The following is a 25,670-nucleotide window of genomic DNA, read 5'->3' as shown; positions in this document are numbered from 1 at the left end:
TTGAAACATTTTTCTTTTGCTTTGCTATAATGAAATCTTGTAGTCATCACGTTAGTCCAAAACATGACATGTTTAACAAGCATTTTTATTGCACACATCAATTAACAAAAGCATAACATTCATAGATAACTTTGATCCGACATGTAATTATTGTTTTGAGTCTTGTCTGCTAAAGTCTACATCCTAGCAAACAACTGGGAATCAGAATGAGAAGCAAGAGATATCATATTTTTGTTAAAAGATCTTGAAGAATAGAGAACAGTCAAGATACATCAATTCTAAAATCGATGCGCGCATTCCATTGCAAAAAAAGCATATTCCAATAACAAATTTTAAAAAAATCCCTATGATAGAAATATCAAGATACTTGTTAGAATTTCATAGTGGGAAGGGTCCTCTCTAGTCAACGAAATATAGTTTGTAATATACATTAACTTTCTATAGTGACTTTATTTTACTAATGAAGTCACTTTAGAAAAATAAAAAAAGAAAAAAGAAAAAGAAGTCTACATCCAAGCCGCCTGGAATTCTCCTCTTGTGGTTGATACATTGCAGAGAAAGCTGTATTGCATCTTAAAATGGTAATTCTCTCGTGAAAGTGTTGATCTCATGGGAAACAACCTACAGGCCATTTGATCCTTTTCAGCAGTTATGTACAGAGGAATCTTCCTTCGGACCACATTGAAAGAGTTCATCCATGACCCAAGTAGTTCATGGCTTAAATCATTTAAAATATAAATAATTCCTTACGACACTGAAGAAGCAGTAGGAAAGGGACACAAAATTTCCCATGACACTTTGAAAAGCAGAGCTTGCTCAAACTATAAATACATGCACAACCTCCTAGACAAGCCTCCAGTACTAGCAGTACTGTATCCGCTCTCAAACAAAATGACTGCTCCCAATTTGCTCTTCACATGTGTAATAGTTTTCTTCTGGACCTTGCTCCTATCTTCTTTTCTTCACGCCATTCCTGCTTACCCAACTGATGATTCTCTCATCAAGGTCTCTGCAACTGATTCTCAGAAGGTTAATCTTTCTCTATACTATGATACTTTGTGTCCATTTTGCGCAACTTTCATAGTGAAAAACCTCACGGGAGTCTTCTACGAGGACCTCATCAACATCATCAATCTCAGGCTAGTTCCCTGGGGCAACTCTTACATCAATAAATCTAGCAATGGCATTGTTTGTCAGGTTACATATTCTCATCCCCATTTTGGTTTTTATTAGATTGAATAGCTGTGTTTAGAACTTGTTTACTCCGGGATTTCTCTCAGAGACGATGTTATTTTTCCTTCAGATGTATATGCCTAGCAGAGTTGACTGAGCACTAGTATGAGGTTTCCATTACTGGTTGCTGAAAATGCTGCTGGAAAATAGGAAAAAAATAAGAGTTTTGATCGCTTAAGTAATAAGTTGTCCAAAGTGAAATCCAACTAAGACGTGTGTTATGATCAGTTGAATGGTTTTCTCTGCAACCAAACAGGGATTATACTGGTCGATGAAGCTCCAATTGAAGTCTCCTAAAATAGATCCATACTTTACTCTTTTTCCATGATCAAAGTAGATTAATGAAATTAAGAGGGGGCGGAGGATCCCAATAAATATTTCAAAACAAACATTACATTGCAGTAAATAAAAGCAAATAAAAGAAAGAGTGGGACTACTATGCCGCCCCACTCTTACAGCTGGGCGTGCTACCCAGTGGTTTTGTTTTGTTTTTTTTTTTTTTTTCATATTTTTTTAATACATTTAAATATTTTTAAAAAATAAAAAAAATACATCAATACATTTAAAATCACTTCCTTAACCATTAAGTAAAAAAAAATAATAATAATTTTGACCAGCTGTAAAATTGAACGGTCATAGTGGAGCCGCATAGTAAACTTTCTCTAAAAGAAATGGGTTCATTAGATTCAGTCCCATGACATTACAGTGAAGTTCATACTTTACTCATTAGCAATATATGGGTCCTCCCACTCTGTCCTCATGACCTTTGGAATGTATACTTTGCTGCTCAGCTACTCTATTCCCAATGTTTTGGCACCATATAATCTATTGCCACCGGCATAGTTATTGTGGCATGTCACCTCTATCAATGAAAATGTTCAACATTACTTGCAATAAAACCCTGTTTAATCTTTAGATATGATTGTTTCTCATTTTGGATTTGAATTTTGACAATATTTTGTAGCATGGCCCGGATGAATGCATACTCAATATTTTGGAAGCCTGTGCCATTGATGTCTTGCAAAATGTGGTGTGGCTGCTTTCTATTCCATATTACTCATAAGTTCATAACTAAATCAGATACCAATCTTCCATCCATTCAGAAGTCATCAGAGCATTGTCTCTCAAAGAACTTTCCTCTTTACAGAGTTACTTTGGAAGCCAAGAGACATGACTTCTTGCATATTGTGGTTTTAAAGCTGTCTCTCAATTGCTAATTCTCCATTGCAGAACAAGCATTACGCTTTGATATACTGCTTTGAATTTCTAGCCATTGAAGGAAGGCAAAAAGACTGGAAAAGTTGTTTCACCTCTCTGGGGTTACCCAAGAAACCTGTTTTGGATTGCTATATTAGTGGAAATGGAACAAAGGTTGGTTTCATTATTACCCTTTGGTCTTATTGTCCTAGCTTTTTTACTTCCTAACTGATTTGTTAATCCTAGAAGCCATTCAGTATTCTACTTAGAGATTTCTTAAATTTTGTGTTTGGCTACTTAGTTAATGTACACTAGGGAATGAGATATGCTGCTTTCTCATATACCTTAAATGGTGAGGTCTAAAAGGAAATTGATATGCAGCTTGTGCAGAAGTATGCTGATGAAACTGCCCGTTTAAATCCCCCCCATACATTTGTGCCATGGGTGGTGGTGAATAATCATCCACTCCAAGAGGTTAGTCCCTAATTAATCTATTAAACATACCCCCCTTGTTCTCTCTCTCTCTCTCTCTCTCATCAATATATGGCTGCTATTCTTAATGCAGGAGTATCAAAATTTTGCAGCCTACATCTGCAAGGCATACAAAGGCAATGGTGCACCCGAGGTCTGCAAATCACTTGTAACTCAGATCAACTAGATTACAAGGCATATGTAATCAATGAAATTTGCAATACATGTGAATCTATAAGACTGGACCCTAATCAAACCAATATCCTAGGCAACTACAAACTTCATGATTTCTTACCTTGCATGTGAATGGAAGCTTCAGAATGATCTACATTGTGTTCACTAAAAAACAATACTGCTTGATAATTATTGATCCCTCTCTGCACTTGAATAAAATTTATAAGATTTCTCGGCACAAACTTGCATAAAGGATAGTACGAAAAGAAAAGATAGTACTACGAGTGCTCGATCAAACTTTAGATATCACTGTGCTAACATTGACGCTTTGTCAAAAGTTATTTTTATAATATAATAGCTTATAATATGTTAAATTAGTAATTTATAATATTTTTCATTTAGCATGGTTTTACAAAGGCAAAAGGGGTAAACATATACACAAGGGATAATGAAAAAGTTAGGTGAACTTCAAGTCATAAAAAGCATGTTGCTGATACACAGATTAAATTTAATCAATGGATGGAATAAAACAAGAATCATAGAGGAAGTCTCTTCTTTTGCATTTGCTAAAGTTAAAACTTTTCTATTTTGGTTGTTTCGAGTATGCTTTTCTGGGCATTGGTTTCATCATCAAATGTTTTCAGGAAAAGGATGCTAATGAGGGGAAAAGATACTGCAATACATGACCTCATGAAATTGTAGTAATAGGAAATGAGAACACTAGGCTTAAATAGTAGGTGATAATATAGATCCAATAACTTTTACTATTTTATTATAACATCAAGCCTGATTTCATGTTATTTTGTTGCAAATGTAAATAATCATATGCTAGAAAATCACATTTTTGTTTCTTGAATAAAAAAACAAATGAATAATGAAACTAGAGTACGTACCTCTTGCTGGCTGCAGGCACCAACCCAACTCGTAGAAATAAATATAGAAAATTGTGCTTCACAATAACTTATTGCAAACACAAACTAAATATTACAGCTTGGAATATGCAAAAATGAGAAGTTCCTAGAAACGCCAGACAAATAAAAAAAAAAAGGACTAAGAGAATTAGCACACTATATTACACATGCCATCTGAATGGAAAATTGTTCATTATCTACGATGAACTTATCATTTTCCAAATGGCATTACATGCATCAAGGCAATCTATCTTCGTTAGGTCAAATTCAAACCTCTCGACCACCTTTTTATCCCTATCCACAATATCTGCAATTGACAAGGCTTAAGGAGAACAGAGTTGAGATAATATTTGGCCACCTTGAATCTGAAAATAGCCATGCAAAAGAAAACATATCAAGTATGCTAAACAACAGCAGAAGGATACGCCCTGAGAATCTGGACTCGTCATCCAAGTTTGGTATGATATTTGTGACAGACGCATACAATGAAAGCATCCTCCTGCAAGATAACATAGACGTTGGCTTTTGGATTTATGGAAGTAAAACTGTTATTCTGCTCTTCTTCACACAGACACACGCACACAATGTCCTACACTGCAGCAAACACTGCTGCAAAAGATTCATAACTATTTTCATGAGAGAGAGAGAGAGAGGTCAGTAAACACCGCAGCAAAAGATTCCGGACAATTTCATGAACAATGTCCTACAACCCTCAAATATTCATCTTATAAGTAACAAAAATGAATCTCCATACATGTTTAATCATACATCTAAGCTTGACAAACTCAGGCATGATTAAACATTTATGGAGACGATAATAGTCCCCCACAAACATAATAAACTGTAAAAGGTTCCACAAGTTGTCAAGCTTGTAGCAGTTTGGCTAATATCCTGACTTTTTATATGAGACTAATTTATATATAAAGATCTGGTGTAAATAAATTATTAAAGATAGAAAAGTTGTAGCCACAACGGCCTATAAATAGTACACTCATAGAAGAACACAATTGCTTTTTCAACACACGAACCTAAAGCAATAAATAAATTAATAGGCACTCAAGCACTAATCACTTTAGTTTCTTTTTTTAGCTAGATTATCGCCATTTACCTTCTGTGCTATAAAATGAGAAAACATATACTTACTGTGCCCTCAGCTCATCCTGCTCAAGTTTCTTCAAAATTTGCCTTCGTTCTTGAACAGAAACCCGTTGGAGTTCCAAATCATTAATCTCGTTTGTGATAATTGTGTTCTATGTAAAAGAGAGACTCAATAATCAACGCCATTGAATAAAACCAAGGATTGAAAAGAGTTCATGCTTAAAATTGACAATATACTTATCTAAGTTCATCCATAAAAAAATGTTCTTTCTCAATTTCCTCATCCAATTCTTTCTGAAGAAGGTCGATTTCAGAATCTGCAACGACCTCAGCTTTAGCCTCCTCTGATCTCTTCTTGCATTCATCTATCTTTTTCTGATAATCTGTATCATATAAGAACATGTCAAGTGCACGCTATAGCCTCAAAATATACAAGACAAGCGTAAAGCAATTAAGATCCTTTCAGTTGGCGATAGCATGTGATTGAAACCTAAACTCTCAGATATGACATTGACTAAACTTTAAATGTTAATCAGTGATATTAAAAAGTACATTTTCAGCTTATATATCTTAAGCTCATAACTAAAGAAAAACAAGCAAACATCTTTGCATCAGCTATATCTTTCTAAGGCTTCAATATCAAAATTAAAATAATTCAAGCCCAATTTGAACCGTTCATTAATGTTTCCAATTCGCACAACCACATTAGAAATTCTGGCTTTGGTGTCAAATTTGCATGAGGGAATTTTATCACTATTCTCAAATCTAAAGTAGGATACTCAAAAAACTATCCCCATTCTGAGTGATCAAAAGTCTTGACAAGCTTTCTACGTTAGCATGAAAATTTTTACAAGAAGATAACATAAAATGGGACAGAGGATGTGGTTATAAATTCAAGACCCACAGGGCGTGTGCCTAAACAACCAATCACAAAACATTGTGGAAAAGAGCATAGTAGCAGATCTTCACTATGATTTTGTTCCTTGAAGAAACATGAATTCATATGAGTTTACCATGAAAGTGAGCTTCAAAGAATAATTTTGTTCCATCTCAAGGGATGAAAGAAAACATGTCCACAAATTTAGAAAAAAGCCAGCGAGCTTTTCTCCTAGATCTTAAGGTGGTGCAGTTTGTGAGTTTCTCTTTTAAATTTTTAACATAAACCCCACGTGTGCCTCAAATATGTGTATATATAATCACAAATAATTACCTTTCCATAATTATGGTCATCTACGATCACTATACGCTGCAACACATATTATTACCCTGATTCTTGTTCTAAGATCACAATCACGAGAATCTTAACTAGGACATGTAGTGCACCAGGTAGGTCCAACCTTGCCAAGGATAGGGATTTTAAATCTCCGTACTCCCTGAAACCCATCCTCCTTTAACTACTTATATTGTATTTATACTGCTCTAATATTCACCCACGCTCACTACCACTGAAAGGGCTCACAATATAAACATCATCATAAGAAGTAAGCAGCACATTGTCTCCGTCCCATCACTCTTTACAGCCACGCTCTCTTTTCTAAAACTGCAAAACAAAATGGGTTCACGTGCTGGTTCAAATATTCAAAAAGTATTTCTTTTTCAACAGTTTGCACGAATTAAACTACCAAGACAGGTTACTTCTAATTTGAACTAGATGCATTCATCCGATCCAGGACTCAAGCACAGGGTCACGCAAACCACAGATGACCATAAACGTTTTTTTCAGGAAACTATAAAAATCGACATTTGTGGCTTAAATGTTACCATAATTACAGATATGATACATAACGAAAATAAAATTACAGGTCTTTAGAAGGGGAAAAAATGTTTCGGAAAATATAAACCATTAACTACAAAGAGAAAAAAAAAAAATCTAAAGCACTTAATCAAAACTAGTGGCGAAGCAAATTAGTTTATGAGACAGAAAAAAGAAGATGTTGATTTTAATGTCTGAAATAAGTGAAGAGACAAACCTTGAAGTAAGGATTGGGCCTCGAGGAAATCGGCGTCGCAGGAAGAGCGGAGGGCCTTGGAGTGTTCCAGGCACTGAGAGATGTTGCTGAGGTCTCTCTTGTCCTTCAAGACGCGCACGAGGTCGTCGCTGTAGGAGATCAGCTGCTCCACGTCGATGTTTCTAGAGGAATCAACCATTTTCTAGAGAAGTCGTTCTCGCACCGGATCGGTTTCTATGGTAGTCTAGGGTTTCAGACTCTCTTTTTCAAAAAATAAGATTCAGAAATTAGGGCACCGAATTTTCGTGATAGCGGGAAAAACGAAGAGGAAATGAGAGGGAAGAAAAATTTGATTAAAAACTCAACCGTTTCAACATATTTACAACTTATAAATAAATCTTCAAACCATAAGGCAGCGAGTCGATATGTCCGAGTGGTTAAGGAGACAGACTCGAAATCTGTTGGGCTATGCCTGCGCAGGTTCGAATCCTGCTGTCGACGTCTTCAATTTTTTTTTCTGCCTTTTATCATAAAATATATCTCACATTCTTATAATTGTTAAGAGTATTGGCAATCGCATTTTCAAGTCTAAATTTTAGCTATTTTTGAATTAAAATTATTTGTAAAGTTTTGAACTACAGTAATTTAAAATTCAGTCATATTTAGAGAGTCACTGTAGAAGTCTTTCTACAGTTACTCACTAAATAGCTACCTTTCTTTTTAAATATTATATTTTTAATTTTAATACAAAATATTAAATACAAGTGTATTTACAAAATATTAATACAAATGTATTTTTAAAATATTATTAAAATATATAATATTATATTACTATTTTGATTTTAGAATTGTTAGTTCAATATGAATTAATCTCTTCAAAAATTTTGGCTATAGACAAAATCTTAAATTTTAGTCAAAATTTAAACTTGACAATGACTAATTAATGACTAAGTCATTGTCAATTTTCTTAGACAGAACTCTCGGCAAAACATTAATAATAAAACACTATTTCTAAAAAAAATAATAATAATTGAAAACTATGGTTTATAAAGAATACAACAACACACCATCTGTTTGTAAAAAGGCCATACACAGAGTACCTTCAATTAATTCACTGTTTTTCCACTTCTGGACATATACACAATAGGCCTCTATTTATAGAAGCAATGAGTAACAACCCAGAATATTCTTTCCATTTAATACATGACATCTGTCCATTCTGTTACATAGCAGAATTCTAGAATATTACACAGCAGAGGGTTGTTACACAGCAGTATACATTCCACTTAGTGCTCTGTTGTTGTGGACTCTGTTAGTTGCGTTGGTGATGCCTTAATACCCTCCCGCGAGTCAAGCGGCACTGTTTTAATAGTGAGGCTTGATCGAAGAAGATGGAACCGTGCAGCTGAAAGTGGCTTGGTAAGAATGTCCGCAATTTGATCCTTGCTGGAAATGAAGGATACTTGAAGTGTCTTTGCTGCTACTCTATCACGAACAAAGTGATAATCCAAGTCAACGTGTTTGGTGCGAGAATGAAGAACTGGATTTGCTGCCAAGTATGTGGCACCTAAATTATCACACCAGAGTGTGGGGGGTTGTTTGAGAACAACACCCAGCTCACGCAGTAAGGATTGAAGCCAAAGAATTTCACACGTCGTATTTGCTATTGACTTGTATTCAGCCTCTGTGGAAGATCTGGCTATAGTAGGCTGTTTCTTTGAACCCCAGGAAATGAGATGAGTCCCAAAGTACACACAAAAACCACCTGTGGATCTGCGATCATCTGGGCAACCGGCCCAGTCAGCATCAGAGAAAGCGGACAGTGTAGGAGAGGAAGATGAAGAGAAGCACAAACCAAGGTTTTGAGTGTTATTTAGGTAACGTAAAATTCTTTTAACAGCTTGCCAGTGGGGCAGCCGTGGACAGTGCATGTACTGACACACACGATTAACATCAAACGAGATGTCTGGACGAGTGAATGCTAAGTACTGAAGACTTCCAACCACACTTCTGTACAGTTGAGCATCTTCAAATGTACAACCATCTAAGGCAGTCAGTTTGGTAGATGTTGACATCGGAGTGGATACTGGTTTAGAGGCATGCATTTTGACTCGGGTAAGAATATCACAAATGTATTTGGACTGAGATAAGAAAAGACCAGAGGAGTTACGAGTTACTTCAATTCCTAGGAAATAATGTAAACACCCTAAGTCCTTAACTGGAAAATGTGTACTGAGGGAGGAAATAAAATCAGAGATAAGTGCAGTACTGGAACCCGTGACTATGATATCATCTACATAGATGAGAAGGTAAATACAGCCAGTAGAAGTGTTTAAGATAAACAGTGAAGAATCGGACCTAGAACCATGAAACCCGAGTGAAATTAAAACATCAGATAGTTTAGCAAACCAAGCCCTAGGAGCCTGTTTCAAACCATAGATGGATTTAAACAACTTACATACATGAGTAGGATGTTCTGGATGGACGAACCCCGGTGGCTGACGCATGAACACTGCCTCTTCAAGATCACCGTGCAAGAAGGCGTTTTGTATGTCCAGTTGATGGAGTGGCCAGTTGGAGGAAACGGCAAGGGAAAGAAGGAGACGAATGGTGACTGGTTTCACGACAGGGCTGAAGGTTTCTGAGTAATCCAAGCCAGGTTGTTGATGAAATCCCTTAGCCACAAGTCTAGCCTTGCGGCGTTCCAGGGAGCCATCAGCTCTGCGTTTGGATTTGAGAATCCATTTGGAGGCCAAGACATTATAGTGAGGAGATGGAGGAACAAGCACCCAAGTGTGATTGTTCATTAAAGCTTGAAACTCAAGATGCATATCTGTCCTCCATTCTGGGTATTTGGAGGCTTCAGTAAACGAATCGGGTTCTTCGGGTATGAAGACAGACGAGGAAGAATGGGAAGACACCGAAGAGGTATGGGAAAAGCTGGGTTTGGGTGGAGGCCATGGTACCGTACCATCGAAACGAACCAGAGGGCAATGGATGTTGGACTTGGCTCTTGTGACCATCGGATGTGAAATAGAATGAGGCGAGGAGTTACTGGAGGGAAGTGATGAAGTAGAGGAGGATGAATGTTGAGAGGCAGGGGAGAGGGATGCTATCGGGGATGGAAGGGAGTCTGTTTGTGAGGGAGAAGAAGTCGAAGCCCTAGATGAGGAAGAAGGCGAATTGGGTCTGGGCTGAGATGAGCTACATTCAGTATGTGGGCTAGGAGAAGAAATATAAGGTATGGGTGAAGTATCAGGAACCGAAGAGTAAGTAATGAAAGGGGCTGGAGAAGGAATAAGGGGCCCATGGTCAGTTGAGAGCTGAGTTGCAAACGGAAAGAAAGTCTCATGGAAGGTTACATCACGCGAAACATAGATGCGACCCGAGGCAACATGTAGACACAAGTAGCCTTTGTGATCCGGGCTATAGCCTATGAACACACATGGCTTGGACCTGTAGTCCATTTTATGTTTATTGAATGGTCTCAGGTTGGGCCAGCACAAGGAACCAAAAACTCTTAAAAAGGAATAGTCTGGTGCATGGCCCATTAAGACCTCATATGGAGAGTTGTTTTGGAGAATGGGAGTGGGCATTCTATTTATTAAAAATGTGGCAGTTTGAAAAGCATCAACCCAATATTTATGGGGCATAGAGGAATGAGCTAAAAGAGAAAGGCCTGTTTCAACTATGTGTCGATGTCGACGTTCCACACTTCCATTTTGTTGGTGAGAGTAAGGGCACATGACCCGATGAGAAATTCCAATTTTTTTAAAAATATTGTGAAGAGGTCGAAACTCACCTCCCCAATCAGATTGAACAGAAATAATTTTGGAGGAGAAATAATTAGTAACATAGTTGGAAAATGCAAGAAATAAAGTGGAAACACTGGATTTGGATTGCATAGGAAAAAACCAAATATACTTGGAATAGTCATCAACTATTGAAAGATAAAACCGACATCCTTTCGAAGACAAAATTGGAGCTGGGCCCCATACATCAATAAAAAGAAGTCCAAATGGTTTAGACGCACGAGTGGGAGACAAGGGATGAGGCAAGGCATGGGCCTTAGCCTGTACACACGCAGAGCAGGGAAGATGACCATGGTTGGAGGTGGGAAGATGAAACCGATTCAGAGTAAGAGCCGTAATCCTGGAGGAAGGGTGACCGAGCCTAAGATGCCAAAGTTGATTTGTTGTTTTTGTGCTGAGTAGTGCTTGAGGTGGGGAAGAGGAAGCAGTAGCAATGGTGGATGAGGGAAAGACGTACAAGCCTTCTTCAACGGGACCCTGAAGCAGCGTTACCCGGGTGCGAGAATCCTTCACAACAAAATGATCACAATAAAATTCAAAGAAAACGTTATTATCTTGACAAAATTGTCGAACAGACAGTAAATTCTTAGATATGGAAGGAACATAGAGAAGTTGAGTTAAGAGAAAATTGCCAGTAGAGGAGTGAAGTTGAGCGGAACCGATGTTTTGAATGGGCAGTGAAGAGCCATCTCCGATGCTGACCTGGTTAGAGCCTTGATAAGAGGCAGAGTCAAGATTGAGATTGTTGTAATCTGGAGTAAAATGATGTGTTGCCGCAGTATCAGGGAACCAGCTCGAGTTCAGTGTAGCGGAATGAGGCATTGCAGTGAAATGAGCAGCCAAATTTGGTGGTGGTGATGCCTGGTAAGATTGATTGAAACGATGATAACAGAGGAGAGCAGTGTGCCCTGGTTTATGACAGACCTGACATTGAGGACGAGTATCAGACTGATTGGTGAAAAAGTTGGAAGAAGGACTTGAGCTACGAGAGAAGTTGTTTCCTCGACCAAAACCACGTCCTCTCCTACCACCACGGTAATTATTATGACGGCCACGTCCAGATGAAGAAGGGGGTCGAATGGTAGTGTTGTTGGCTGAAAGGGATGTACCCGAGAGAAGGGAGTTGGTTTGATGGGAGAGTCTTGATTCATGATTTAGGAGATAGCTATAGAGTTGGTGAGGAGTGAGTGGGTCTGGACGAGTGGTTAAGGAGGTGACTAATGACTCATAATCTGCTCCCAGCCCTGCTAGAAGGAAGACAGTAAATTCTGAATCTGAGAGGGAACGACCTGCAGCACCTAGTTGAGAGGAGAGATGTTTTGCTTTGTTGTAATATTCCGTAATAGATTCGGCTCCCTTCTTAAGTGTAGCAAGTTGGAATTGAGTGTTCATGAGATGTGCAGAAGATTGTGCTGAGAACAAATTTTGGAGAGTTGACCATACTTGTTTTGAGGTGGTACAGTCAAGAACTTGAGTAAGGACAGATTCGGAGAGGGAGGAATTAATGGCTGAGATAATGAGTTGGTCTTGAAGTAGCCATTGATCATGGGCAGGGTTGGGTTTGTTATCAAGAAGAGGTTCAGGAATCGGGTAAGAGCCATCAACATGCCCATACAGTTTATGACCTTTTAAAAACGGAACTATTTGAGCTTTCCATAGATGATAGTTTTCTATGGTGAGTTTGAGGTTAACAAGGTGTGTGGCTGCAGTAACAATAGACGAACTTACAGAAGAGGAAGTGGATTTAGCGGAAGTCGCCATTGTAGAAGGGACGTTAGTCCTTTCTGGCTCTGATTACCATAAAGAATACAACAACACACCATCTGTTTGTAAAAAGGCCATACACAGAGTACCTTCAATTAATTCACTGTTTTTCCACTTCTGGACGTATACACAATAGGCCTCTATTTATAGAAGCAATGAGTAACAACCCAGAATATTCTTTCCATTTAATACATGACATCTGTCCATTCTGTTACATAGCAGAATTCTAGAATATTACACAGCAGAGGGTTGTTACACAGCAGTATACATTCCACTTAGTGCTCTGTTGTTGTGGACTCTGTTAGTTGCGTTGGTGATACCTTAATAGTTTACATTTTAGTTATAAATTTTAAATAGATAAATTTTATTTAAGTTTTTGTAAAAAAATAAATTTTATTAATAAAAAATAAGTTTTTTACAATTCTTTTAAATGAAATTTTTTTTTTTTTTTATAAAAATTTATACGTATTTTTGTCTATTTAAAATTTTTAGAAACCATTTCCCATCCGGGAAGGTGCGATGTTACCTCAATCCATGTGTCCACTATGGTATCCGAGAAGCCAAACGGTCCTTAATTCTTGGGGACCATCATCACGTACACCCCCGATCAGAGCCCTTCCTTTTTCACGCCCCCACACATTCTCACTCGCTTGCACTCAGTCCCCAGGAGGGATAAACCGACCTTCAAAGTGACCACCGAATCTGAGCTCGGAGCTGTGAAACCCTAAAAAACTGGCGTACGTAGCACAAGAAGACCGAGAGAGAGGACAAAGCGAAGTTCATCAGGACCGCTTCATTTACTTCTCCAAAGTCCACTCGGTATCTTCTTCTTCTAATTGTTTTTGTTTTTGTTCTAAAGATTCAATTCGGAGTATCTGTTGTTATAATGGAAATGAAATTGTTTCTCAGCAGTTCACTGCACTTTATGCTTCCTAGAAAGAGAGCGGCGGGAGCGGAGGCTGTTCAGACCACCACCGAATCCTCGCCTAAGAAGCATTGCACGGCCGTCACCACGGGGAACTCTAGGAGCAACGACGATAACAACAACTCGATCGCCGACACCAAAGACCATATCATGGCTTTGGGAAATGGGGATTCGATTGATATTGACGAAGATCTCCACAGCCGTCAGCTTGCGGTCTATGGCCGTGAGACGATGCGCCGGCTTTTTGCCTCCAACATTCTCATTTCCGGCATGCAAGGTCTCGGTGCCGAGATCGGTACGTAAATACATATATTTATTTTTTCCAAGATTCAAAGTTGTGGATACTTCCTTTGTTTTGTTTTGTTTTCTTGAAGTTTCACGTGTGATGGAATCCTGCATCCATGAAGAAAAACGAAGATTCTTATTATAATTTATTTATTTATTTTTTATTTTTTATCCACAATGATTTATGCGGTTTTTTCAGCAAAGAACCTTGTTCTTGCGGGTGTGAAGTCCGTCACTGTGCATGACGAAGGTGCTGTGGAGCTGTGGGATCTATCTGGGAATTTTATTTTCTCAGAGGATGACGTGGGGAAAAATCGGGCCCTCGCTTCTGTCAAGAAATTGCAAGAGTTAAATAACTCTGTGGTCGTTTGTAGTTTAACAACAACAGAATTGACTAAGGAACAACTTTCCCATTTTCAGGTAATTTTTTGAGTCATTAAACGATTATTGGTGAATTTCATAAGATCAAAATGCTTGATTTCCATTGCCGGTACTTCATGTCCAGAACCTCCCTGTTTTGTTTGTTTTATTTTTTTGGTTTAAAGGGTGTTTGGTAGTATTAGTCGAGGATAAAGAAAACTAAAAATAAGATTATTGAAAAGAAAAGCAAAAATATCGTGAACATCTGAATGCAGTGGGAGAAATAATACCACATGGTAAGCAAAAGCACAGAAGATGAGAAACTTGCTAATGGATTCAATTTGTTATGATCTTGTCTTATTCCTTTTAATATTGTTACAGCTTTGTGTTGCTGCCAAGAAAAAAGCTCAAGTCGTTCTTTACAAGGAATTGTATGCGCATGTGGATGGATGGTACAATGCGAGAATCTAAAATTTGGATGAATTAAGCATTTTTATGTGTCCATGTTTCATTGTTCGTAATAAGTATAGTAGTAACCTGTACAATCCAATAACAAATTAGAACTACTACTATACTTGATTTGTCTTTTTATTTTTCACAATCTGTATTAATTTTAACACAGTGGATATAAAGTGTGTTGAAAAGAAGGTTCATGAAGTCAGAGAGGATGGAAGAAAGAGAGCTGGTGACTTAAACAGCCACTACTCATCTTTTTCAAAATAAATTCTCTAAGGGGTAGTAAGATATTGGATGTGACTGTACAATCTGCCAGGCCTTTTTAAGGAATGAAGTCTGTTTCTTTTACTTTTGAGTGTTGAAAATCTCAGTCAAGCCAGGGTTGCAATCGCAAATAAACTTTGTGGTTGGTATAATTATTTCCAATTTTTTCTTAGAATGTCTAGGTGTTTCTTTTGCATACTCCTTGTGTACATGGGCATTGCTTATTTCATTCGTATTAATAAAACTTTCTTACTTATCAAAAGATTATTTCCAATATTTTATTGTTCTTTTCTACAAGTATTTTAATGAGATCTTCCATAGCCTACCTTGCTAGATAAGAAAATTGACTTTTTTTTTTTAATTTACCTTGGGCATGTTTGGGCGGATGTTTATCCAAGTTGGAAAATCTTTTCTTTGATAAAATGGAAGAATGTTGTTGGATGCTAATATAAGCTTCTCTAAAATCTTCATAGATCTCTCTTTTCTCATTCCATGTGTGTGGGACTGTGATTGCAAACTTTTGGAAATTCTTATTGGTGGCAACTGAAGTTTGAGTGGGACTAAAGGGGACCACTCAAAGGCTAATTATGTTTATATTGTCAGGATTCAGTTCTTTTTATAGTTTTATGAACTTTGATTTCTCTAGGTATCATTGATATTCTATTGCCAAACATTAAGCAATTTTGGTTCTTCTATTAAATTATTATACCCTGTTTCTGCTCTTTTCTTTCCTGCACAAATTCATAGTTTTGTGTATGGGAATGGCAGGATTTTTCCATTTCTATGGACATGCCACTAACACGGTTGCATAGTGTAGAGCCTTTCTAGATGGATTAAAGTTGTGTCATCAACTTGGTTTGAGGGACTTCCTTGTGGAATCAGATTCGACGGTGATAGTAGGGTGGTTTAAATTGGGTATTTGTAAGTTTTGGTACTTATGGGATTTTTGGGAAGAGGCCATTGTTTTGTTTTTGATTGTTAAATGTTCGAGTACATCATATTTATAGAGAAGCTAACATGGTGGCAGATTTTATAGCGAATGAAGGTGCGAAGGGTAGGAGTATAGATTTTCAGGATGAAGATTTTGGGGGGAGACATTTTCGGGGCCTAGTATGTATGGATAAATGGGGTCTTACCTATATTAGGGGCCAGTGTCTTTTTGCTTGTATTGATGGCTTTCCTCTGCCTTAGTGAGGTTTTTTAATAAAATTTGGGGCTTATGCCTCTTTTGTATGGGAATGGCGGGTAGTTGGACTAGTGAACTTGATGCTTTTGTGGGTTGTTCCTTTCAATGAACTTTATAAGGAATATTATCATTCAAAGCCCTTCGCATCTGGTTAAAGTAGACAAATTTTTGTATAAAAACAGTTGGTTTAATCAGATTGAAGTCTGCAAAATGTAATTTGAATATCGGAGAAGATGTGTGTAGTTTGATACCATTGTGCTTCTGAGTTCTGAGTGATTTCTATTAATATTTGTTTTCTTTGCTTTCTTTATTATATATGAATTAAGCAATTTGACATTTTAATTCCTACAGGTGGTAGTTTTTACTGATATTAGCTTGGAGAAAGCAATTGAATTTGATGATTACTGCCATAACCATCAACCTCCAATCTCCTTTATAAAATCTGAAGTGCGAGGTCTTTTTGGTAGTACATTCTGTGACTTCGGCCCTGAGTTTACAGTTTTTGATGTTGATGGAAAAGATCCACATACAGGCATAATTGCATCTATTAGCAATGACAACCCTGCTCTTGTGACCTGTGTTGATGATGAGAGGCTTGAGTTTCAGGATGGAGATCTTGTTGTGTTCTCTGAGGTCAATGGAATGACAGAATTAAATGATGGAAAGCCAAGGAAGATAAAGGATGTAAGACCGTACTCATTCGCTATTGAGGAGGATACCGCAAAGTATTCTGCATACGTGAAAGGTGGTATTGTGACACAGGTGAAGCAACCTAAGGTATTGAGCTTCAAGCCTTTGCGAGAAGCACTAAAGGACCCTGGCGATTTCCTTCTAAGTGACTTCTCCAAGTTTGATCGTCCACCACTCCTACACCTGGCATTTCAGGCGCTTGATAAATTTCAGTCAGAGTTTGGACACTTCCCAGTTGCTGGATCAGAGGATGATGCTCAGAAATTCATTTCTTCTGTCACTAGCATGAATGATGCCTTATCAGATGGGAGGCTCGAGGCGATTGACCAAAACCTTCTTCGTCATTTTGCATCTGGTGCTAGGGCTGTGCTGAATCCCATGGCTGCCATGTTTGGTGGTATTGTTGGACAGGAAGTTGTGAAGGCTTGCTCTGGGAAGTTTCATCCTCTTTTTCAGGTTAGTTACATTGGTATGGGTTGAATCTGTATGGATCTGGGAACCTGATCTAGTGATGATCAGGTCTTCACTCCATCCAGAGTGTGGATTGGGTCTGCTAACCTGATTTAGTGAACTCTTTAGTTTAATCTGCTGTCTTGAGTTAGCATCAATTCGCACATTGATATTTTATCCTCTTTTTAAGTTCTGATGATCTATATTTTCAACTCAAATATTTTGTATGTTTTTTCCGCAGTTTTTCTACTTTGAATCAGTCGAGTCTCTTCCCTCAGAACCCTTGCTTCCTAGTGATTTGAAACCTTTAAACAGTCGTTATGATGCACAAATTTCGGTGTTTGGATCCAAGATCCAAAAGAAGTTGGAGGATGCAAAAATATTTGTTGCAGGATCTGGTGCACTAGGGTGTGAATTTTTGAAGAATTTAGCTTTGATGGGAGTTTCTTGCGGTAAACAAGGGAAGTTAACAATTACTGATGATGATGTAATTGAGAAAAGTAACCTTAGTAGGCAGTTTCTCTTCCGGGACTGGAACATTGGACAGGCTAAGTCAACAGTAGCTGCTTCAGCTGCTGCTTTGATAAACCCTAGTCTCAACATTGAAGCGCTGCAGAATCGTGCAAGCCCTGAGACAGAGAATGTGTTCAATGATGAATTCTGGGAGAATCTTAGTGTTGTTGTCAATGCTCTGGACAATGTGAATGCTAGGCTTTACATTGATCAAAGATGCTTATATTTCCAGAAGCCACTTCTAGAATCAGGAACCCTGGGTGCCAAGTGCAACACTCAGATGGTCATTCCTCACCTTACGGAAAATTATGGTGCTTCACGGGACCCACCTGAAAAGCAAGCACCCATGTGCACAGTTCACTCATTCCCTCACAATATCGACCACTGCTTGACTTGGGCTCGATCTGAGTTTGAGGGTTTCCTTGAGAAGACACCGGCTGAAGTAAATACTTATCTAACCAACCCAAATGAATACGCATCTGCAATGAAGAAGGCTGGTGATGCTCAGGCCAGGGATAACTTGGAACTTGTACTTGAATGCCTTGACAAGGAGAGATGTGAAACCTTCCAAGATTGCATAAACTGGGCTCGTCTGAAGTGCGGTTTCTATTTATATTGTTCCATTTATTTAGTTTACATTATAGCATTGTGTGTTTTAGTTCAGCTTCTGATGGCATGTATTAATGGAACCAGGTTTGAAGAGTACTTTGCTAACCGCGTTAAGCAGTTAACATACACTTTTCCTGAGGATGCCACAATCAGTAACGGGGCTCCATTCTGGTCTGCTCCCAAGCGTTTCCCTCGCCCACTGCAGTTCTCAGCCGATGATACCAGCCACCTTTATTTTATTATGTCAGGGTCTGTGCTACGTGCAGAGACATTTGGCATCCCAATTCCTGATTGGGTCAAGTCTCCTAGAAAACTGGCCGATGCTGCTAACCAGGTGATAGTCCCTGATTTCCAGCCCAAGAGAGGTGTTAAGATTGTGACAGATGAGAAAGCTAGTAGCTTTTCCACTTCATCCATTGATGATGCTGCGGTCATCGATGAGTTGATCATGAAGTTAGAGGAACGCAGGAAGCAGCTATCGCCAGGTTTCAGGATGAACTCAATTCAGTTTGAGAAGGTTGGTCTCTTTGCACTTGACCTCCCCTGGCTCTCTGCTTCCCTCTTGTCAATCCTTTTTAACGTATTGTTAACATTTTTCAGTTCTTAGGCTCTAATTAATTTATTAATATGAAGATATATTCTGGAAGCTCTTCTTTTTTTATTTTCTTATGGTGGGCTGTGTTTTTCTAAGCTCATTTTTATTCATCTCAACTTAGCTCAAGGTCTTTTGAGTGTTCTCTGAAAGCTATTTCCAAGTCTAAAAAAAAAAACGACATGGACTGTGTTTTATATTCGACAATGTTGCTGATAAATAGGTTGCTGATCCTGGCCTTGTTCATCCTACCTTATCTTGCCACTGAAAATATATTACGCCTTTATTATTTCTTCATACTTCACTCCCTACTCATAGCATTTTCACCATTTTATTACTGTATATGTTTCTGTCAGAGGTTCAAATGTGGAGTTCTGTATGTTTTTTGTCCAATTAATTTTGTAGTTAGAATCATGCATCTAATTTTTTCATGCACTTATAATTTTTGCGATACCCAGGATGATGACACAAACTATCATATGGACCTAATAGCTGGGCTTGCAAATATGAGGGCAAGGAACTATGGCATCCCTGAAGTCGACAAGCTTAAGGCCAAGTTTATCGCTGGGAGGATCATCCCTGCCATTGCAACCTCCACTGCTATGGCAACAGGTCTTGTTTGCTTGGAGCTGTACAAGGTTCTGGATGGAGGGCACAAATTAGAGGACTACCGAAACACCTTTGCCAACTTAGCACTCCCTCTGTTCTCAATAGCCGAGCCTGTTCCTCCTAAGGTGATCAAGCACAAAGACATGAGTTGGACCGTGTGGGACCGATGGATTTTGAAGGACAATCCAACTTTGAGGGAGCTTCTTCAATGGCTGAAAAACAGTGGCTTGAATGCTTACAGCATCTCTCATGGGAGTTGCTTACTTTATAACAGCATCTTCCCAAAGCATAAAGAGCGCATGGATAAGAAGTTGGTGGATCTGGTTAGGAATGTGGCCAAGGCAGAGCTGCCTCCATATCGGCAGCACTTTGATGTGGTAGTGGCTTGTGAGGACGATGATGACAAAGATGTTGATATCCCACAGGTTTCCATTTACTTCAGGTAGGCATTTTGATGTAGTTAGTCGGAAAACTGAGATTGTGGTCTTAGGACGAGAGCCCCAACTTCAGTTTACCTGAGCCAATGAATAGAATGTCTGTTACAGAAACTTTTTTTTTTAACCTTTTATAGGTTTTTGAGTCAGGAACTCCTTATCTGGATTTTTAACCTTTGCTTCTTTGAGGTTGAACCATGTTTCTTATGATTCCCATCTCATTAATATGCTAAAAAGCATAAATTCTGATGAAGCACTGACCTCAAGGATTTCATCACTTTGATACCTTCTAATATCTTGATCAGTCACATTTTCATGAGCGTCAATCCCCTTTTCGCAGTTGCTTCATGTTATTATCTATCGAGTTCCAAGATGTATCGAACCTCTAAACAACTATCTTTTTTTCCAAATCCTAATTAGATATGAAGAAGTATCATGACTGAATTCTCCACACCGCGTGAAAATAACTGAAATTTTTTTTACAAGTAATTGGGAATGATACATCTACCATTATGTTAAATAGGGTGATGTCCGCATGGTGCGGGACGGGGTGGACCCTTCCCTACATGGCCTTTCCACGCACCATAAGGGCGGCGGGCCCTTATTGTTAAAATACATTAGCTAGAAAACGTTTAAAGTTTAAAAATTTGAAGTTTTCGCAAATTATCTTCTATTACATCAATAACTTAGAATGTGTTCCCATTATCGATTTACAAGTAAAAAGCTTTCACACCATAAAAATCAATTAAAAAAAAAAAAAAAAAACTCTTGACCACATATATTCTTAGATACAAAGACTTTGGATAATTGTATTAAGCATAGCATAAACGGATAGCAATTACAATTGTAAATTTCGGAATGTAATATATGATCTCTCAGTCTGATCAATATTCTTTATGATCTATTGGTTATAAAAATCTATACATTAACAAATCAAAGTAAATCTCAGCATATTTTGCATATACACTAGAATAAATAAAAGGACTTCCTAGTTTTTAGCCCTTTAGAGTTGATTTGTCCATATTGAAACTCTAACCATTGTAATTCCTTTCCATTCCAAGACCATCTCATTTCCAATTTGTCCTACAATTCTGGCTCCGTACGAACTTTCCCCTTCTTTCACCATTTCTTTTGCTTCTGCTAATATCTCTTGGCTGAGTTTCCTACCTTCCAACCCAAGCCGTTCTTGAGGATGGCAGCCATTCATCATCTCCTCCCACTTATGGAGCCAAGAAAGAGAAGAGATACAAGGCGCCACGAAGAGGCACTCAATGGCTATTCTTGCTTCTAGAAGATGAGGTGGAAAATTCATTCTCAATGATTCTAACAAGGCTTGGTAGTGCTCCACATACCCCTCAAAGAATGAACCAAAACCTGAGCAATGTTTCAATTTGTCATAAGCATCTCCATCTCCAAAAGTAACGATACCCCTATTACATGAGTTGGTAGAACTAGAGATCAATTCCTTAGCAACCTTTAGAAACTCCATCACCAGTGTTCTACTTCTACCCCTCCCCATGTGTGGAAGTGAGAACATGCAATTGAAAACCATCCACTCTCTCCTGCTGTCCCTTTTCTGCATTTTTCTTGTCTCACTCACCAAATCCTCAATCCCCATCTCCTCCACCTTCAACTTTAGACCCAGAACTCTTGCTTGGTTATGGAGCCGCCTTTTGGTCTCCTCAAAACTCCAGAGTGAACGAGCATCCTCCTCCCATTTTATCGATGTTAATCTCAATGTTTTGTGTTGGTGTGCAATCGCCTCCATCATTGGAGGCCACTGAACCCCTTCTCCCATGTGAAAGTCCACTATGTGTATAGTCTCTACAACACCTGGCATGGCATCAAGAATCGCAGAGTTCGCTGCGTAGTGAGCGAATTTCCCTTCTGGGAAGCTTTGGTAGAATGCCTGGAACGCAGCCTCAAAATTCTTACAGGACTCTTGTTTTAGATAATCACCTTGATTCTCAACGTCCTGACATAAGTAGAATGCAACACGCTCCAAGCTTTTACCAATTGGGCTAACTTTCTCACTGATGCGTCTCAAAATAACTTGTGCAAGCTCTCTCTCATCCTTTTCGAAGGTTTCTCCATACGCCTTAAGTAGATGGTAGACAGTCCGAAGGTTGTCGATTTCCATGTCCTCTCCTGGCAAAGTTACTAGTGGTTGATTGTTGGATGATACATCTGGTGATGATTCAGATATCATTGAGGGGCTAGGACACAAAAATTCTTCTCCTGCAGTGGAAGATTGTTTCAAACTGAAACTTCCTTCACTCTCTTCTATAATATAATCCATACCCACAGTCTCATCATCATTCAAAATGTTCTCTAATATCCCCAACTCCGTTGAGAAGTCTGATCTCATGGCTAGCATGACCGGCTGGGAATCAGCATAAAATTGATATCGGACAAATTCACTCGGGAATATTGTTGAAGAAAAGGAGGCCGAAGAAAGTTCAGAGGAATCCTCTGTTGTGGTGAGTATTGAAGGGAAGCCATAGCCATCAAAAGGTGCAAACTCCATGCTTTGGCCATGGTGTGCACCCTCGTAAAAAATGGAATCTATAACATCGTAGAATGGCCATGAGAGCTGATCAAGAAGCTCAGGCTGCATCATCTTTTTGATGGTTACACACAATAGGGGTTGGTAAATTTTGTGTGGACGTCCAGTTTTCTGGCTAGCCAACCAAGTATTTATATACGCTGGCGAACAATGTATGGACAGATTTAACGAAAAAATTGGAGAAATAAAATATGAGAATTGAAATTGAAAGGAACCAAACCACATCTGTTTACAATAAATTTATAACCTTTCACTGTCACACGCTTTATATATATATGGGGTTTTAACTTTTATTACCCAAGTTCCCAACTGAGTCTTCTTTCTTTCTTGGCAGCTTCCTGAAGCAGGCTTGGGTTAATTGCATGTAATTACTAATTCCCATTAATATTTTAATCAAGAGTTGAATAGAATAGCCGTTCAGTACTTGTCAATGCAATTACCTTTCATTTTCGGGAGGAATTTAATTTCAAATTAATGAATATATTAAAAGCTTAATTGGTTGTGCTAATGAGTTTGGCCCTTATATTATTTTATAAACAATTGCAGAAGACTAGAAGTCCTTCCATTCTATCATGACCTGATCTTGTTGGACGGCTTTGTGCTCAGCATAGCATAATCCTTTCATAAAAGGTCAAGCAGAAAGAGTTCATTATTTATTGGGAAATGCAAGGAAGCCCGTTTTGGGCTCTTTGATTTCCCCATTCACTTTTTTTTATTTATTTTCTAGTTTTTTTTTTTTTTTTTTTTAGTGATTAAGAAAATATTGTTTAATAATATTGTGATTTTAAAAAAAAATATTTAAAAGTGTTAAAAAAATGATGTGAAAAAAAATAAAAAATCTTAAAATTATTTTTCACGTCATTTTTTAACATTTTAAAATATTTTTTAAAAAACTAAAAAATTTACAATATTATTAAACAATATTTTCTTAATTACTAAATAAAAATAAAAAATAAAAAAACTAATCGGGCAAATCGAACGGGAGCCCAAAACGGGTTTACTAGCATTTTTCTTATTTATTTGCATGAAAACTAAATCATTTAGATCATATTAGTTTTCAAAAGTTTTGATTTTCTTACTTATTAAGGTTAAAAGCATCACATATGTATTTGGATTCAAGATAAAACTCTCTGGGAAGAGTAATCTTCAAATCATGTTTCATTTCTACAAGAGTACTGGTGCTACTTTGCCGCCTTTATGTGCCCGCTCGGTGTGTGATCATCTAGTGCAAAATGTATTTTTATTTTTTATGTTTATTTCAAATATTTTTTAAAACATATTTAAATATTTTAAAAAATAAAAAAAAATTAATATATTAATAACCACTTTTTTAACCATTAAAAAAAATTAAAAAAAATTAAATATATAAACTGTGAAAACGAGGAAGCATATGTATTTCACTCTTTTAAACCTTGAATCATTGGAATTACCTTAGACGTGGCCCTACACTGGATGATCAAGATAAGCATGATCTGACCAATTTTAAGGTAATTGAGAGGTATTGTTGATTGCTAGCTAGCTGAATATAACAGCCTTAATTAACATTAATTTGATGGACTTTTGTGATTCATGTACGTAATGCAATATATTGGACGCTTCTGTGGGGGTCATATGATTGCAATTAATCATTTGATTATATATAGAGGCTGATGAAGCAGAGTTTGAGGCAATTGCTTCATGCAAACACTGTTTTGTCTTTTTTTATTGTATTCATGTAATGATCATGATCATGATTTCAATATTTTTTTTATTACTAATTGGATAAGTCTTGCATGCCAACGTAAGATGGTATATATATATATATATATATATATATATATATATATATATATATATATATATATATATATATAGAACAGTCCCGGGTGCGTTAATTTCGAGGTGCATCTGACATGATGCTTTAAATAAAAAAAAATAAAAAAATTAGTAACTTATTTATCTGAAAAAAGTTACAAAAAGATAAAAAATATGATTAAAAAAAATCTAAACTTCAATAAAGTATTTAATTGCGGGGTTATTAAAAGTCTTTTGATAAAACATGATCTTAAATTAAATTCTACAAGGGAGCTACACGTCAAATGGTCAAGGGTCTTAAGGACTTTTTGATAAAACAAGATATTTCATTAAATTCTACAAAGGAACTACATATGGAATGATCAAGAATTTTAAGGATTTTTTTGTAAAACAAGACTTAACGGAAAAATAAAAAAAAGTTAACAGAAAGACAATAAAAGTTACTATTTACAGTTAAATAGCCACTTATTATAATAAAGTAGATATATATATATATATATATATTAACGTACGTAATCATGATCGATATGGGACTTTGCCGCGAGCTGGTATAATCTGCCTGCAATATTATTGTTTATCCAAATGCGAAACACAACAATAATAAGACGTTGCACATATATACAAGCTTAGCTATTAGAGTAATTAATTAGGTGAATTATATATATCCGATCTTAAAAGTTTCCAGCTACTCTTTTAACTTTAATGCTATACTTTTTTTGCTCTTTTTTTTTTTCTAATCATAGTACATGATCTCCGCCCACTCTTCTATCAAATTTTAAATAGAAACTAAACTCTGCGAGAAATTAATCTTAATGTTTCTACTAAATAAGTTATGTTTAAGTAGTCATATACCGGATGATGTGTCGTACTGTTTTATGTTGTTTTTTTTTTTTTTTTTATCAGAATCTATATATGCCTTCCAAATTTGTAAAGCTTCTAAAAATTTTGCCAATTCTTTGAACATCTAGTAAAAATGTTAAGGAGCAATGTTAGGTACAGTCCTTATTTGGAGATTGCAATGCAAGTCTAGGTAATTTTATCTTTAAAATTTTTTAAAATTACAAAACTATTCTTCTTAAAATGATATTTTTTCTCATTTAATAAAGGACCTGCACATACAGTCTCCAAGTGAGATCTGCAAAATAGAATTTCTCAATATTAAATATATAAAAATCTATATATACCCTATTGATAATTAAATTCCAAATTTGTGTCTAATCATATTATCAAAGAGTCATGAAACTAGAGGCCAAAAATATATGCATGCTATGAGTTTGAAGAATAAAACATATTGGCACTACAAGAAAAACGAGTATTTATAAACGATA

General features: G+C 37.1%; 4 protein-coding genes and 1 non-coding gene across 7 annotated transcripts; 3 read left to right on the top strand and 2 right to left on the bottom strand.

Annotated features, from left to right (window-relative positions):
• Window positions 1-763: 763 nt before the first annotated feature.
• LOC121264629 (gamma-interferon-responsive lysosomal thiol protein-like) lies at window positions 764-3,308 on the top strand. Its single transcript, XM_041167899.1, has 5 exons — window positions 764-1,197; window positions 2,198-2,263; window positions 2,464-2,604; window positions 2,812-2,904; window positions 2,996-3,308. Exons 1-5 carry the CDS (start codon window positions 832-834, stop codon window positions 3,086-3,088), a joined length of 759 nt encoding a protein of 252 aa, XP_041023833.1. The 5' UTR covers window positions 764-831; the 3' UTR covers window positions 3,089-3,308.
• A 671-nt stretch (window positions 3,309-3,979) lies between these two features.
• On the bottom strand, window positions 3,980-7,379 carry LOC121264628 (kinetochore protein SPC24 homolog). Its single transcript, XM_041167898.1, has 5 exons — window positions 7,055-7,379; window positions 5,326-5,467; window positions 5,130-5,231; window positions 4,412-4,485; window positions 3,980-4,293 (listed from the first exon to the last, which is right to left on the bottom strand). The coding sequence occupies exons 1-5, from the start codon at window positions 7,230-7,232 to the stop codon at window positions 4,184-4,186; spliced, it is 606 nt and encodes a 201-aa protein (XP_041023832.1). The 5' UTR covers window positions 7,233-7,379; the 3' UTR covers window positions 3,980-4,183.
• A 73-nt stretch (window positions 7,380-7,452) lies between these two features.
• TRNAS-CGA lies at window positions 7,453-7,534 on the top strand. Its single transcript has one exon. It is a non-coding gene; the product is annotated as a tRNA-Ser (tRNA).
• Window positions 7,535-13,200: 5,666 nt separating this feature from the next.
• On the top strand, window positions 13,201-20,131 carry LOC121264625 (ubiquitin-activating enzyme E1 1-like). Of its 3 annotated transcripts, none has more exons than XM_041167895.1 (7): window positions 13,201-13,428; window positions 13,546-13,829; window positions 14,019-14,239; window positions 16,437-17,231; window positions 17,467-18,335; window positions 18,432-18,864; window positions 19,398-20,131. In XM_041167895.1, the coding sequence occupies exons 2-7, from the start codon at window positions 13,685-13,687 to the stop codon at window positions 19,992-19,994; spliced, it is 3,060 nt and encodes a 1,019-aa protein (XP_041023829.1). In that variant the 5' UTR covers window positions 13,201-13,428; window positions 13,546-13,684; the 3' UTR covers window positions 19,995-20,131. The 3 variants fall into 3 exon arrangements, with proteins under 3 accessions (XP_041023829.1, XP_041023826.1, XP_041023827.1); XM_041167892.1 differs by having other exon boundaries at window positions 13,522-13,829; XM_041167893.1 differs by having other exon boundaries at window positions 13,519-13,829.
• A 730-nt stretch (window positions 20,132-20,861) lies between these two features.
• On the bottom strand, window positions 20,862-22,731 carry LOC121264626 (protein NODULATION SIGNALING PATHWAY 2-like). The gene has a single exon (XM_041167896.1). It carries the CDS (start codon window positions 22,600-22,602, stop codon window positions 20,986-20,988), a length of 1,617 nt encoding a protein of 538 aa, XP_041023830.1. The 5' UTR covers window positions 22,603-22,731; the 3' UTR covers window positions 20,862-20,985.
• Window positions 22,732-25,670: the final 2,939 nt, after the last annotated feature.

The sequence above is a fragment of the Juglans microcarpa x Juglans regia genome, chromosome 5D, assembly GCF_004785595.1.
Source record: "Juglans microcarpa x Juglans regia isolate MS1-56 chromosome 5D, Jm3101_v1.0, whole genome shotgun sequence".
NCBI classification, from domain to species: Eukaryota; Viridiplantae; Streptophyta; class Magnoliopsida; order Fagales; family Juglandaceae; genus Juglans; species Juglans microcarpa x Juglans regia.
Note: the sequence above shows the minus strand (reverse complement) of the source record. Positions and strands in the feature narration are given on the sequence as shown.

What these genes read in the sequence shown, in the direction of transcription:
- LOC121264629 (XM_041167899.1), top strand. Translation starts at nt 832, where the DNA reads ATGCACAACCTCCTAGACAAGCCTCCAGTACTAGCAGTACTGTATCCG. An exon ending in GCAATGGCATTGTTTGTCAG is followed by an intron (nt 1,198 to 2,197) that starts GTTACATATTCT and finishes AATATTTTGTAG; the next exon opens with CATGGCCCGGATGAATGCAT. An exon ending in TTGATGTCTTGCAAAATGTG is followed by an intron (nt 2,264 to 2,463) that starts GTGTGGCTGCTT and finishes TCTCCATTGCAG; the next exon opens with AACAAGCATTACGCTTTGAT.
- LOC121264628 (XM_041167898.1), bottom strand. Translation starts at nt 7,232, where the DNA reads ATGGTTGATTCCTCTAGAAACATCGACGTGGAGCAGCTGATCTCCTAC. An exon ending in GGCCCAATCCTTACTTCAAG is followed by an intron (nt 5,468 to 7,054) that starts GTTTGTCTCTTC and finishes TATATGATACAG; the next exon opens with ATTATCAGAAAAAGATAGAT. An exon ending in TTTTTTATGGATGAACTTAG is followed by an intron (nt 5,232 to 5,325) that starts ATAAGTATATTG and finishes TACATAGAACAC; the next exon opens with AATTATCACAAACGAGATTA.
- LOC121264625 (XM_041167892.1), top strand. Translation starts at nt 13,535, where the DNA reads ATGCTTCCTAGAAAGAGAGCGGCGGGAGCGGAGGCTGTTCAGACCACC. An exon ending in AACAACTTTCCCATTTTCAG is followed by an intron (nt 14,240 to 16,436) that starts GTAATTTTTTGA and finishes TAATTCCTACAG; the next exon opens with GTGGTAGTTTTTACTGATAT. An exon ending in ACTCAATTCAGTTTGAGAAG is followed by an intron (nt 18,865 to 19,397) that starts GTTGGTCTCTTT and finishes TGCGATACCCAG; the next exon opens with GATGATGACACAAACTATCA.
- LOC121264626 (XM_041167896.1), bottom strand. Translation starts at nt 22,602, where the DNA reads ATGATGCAGCCTGAGCTTCTTGATCAGCTCTCATGGCCATTCTACGAT.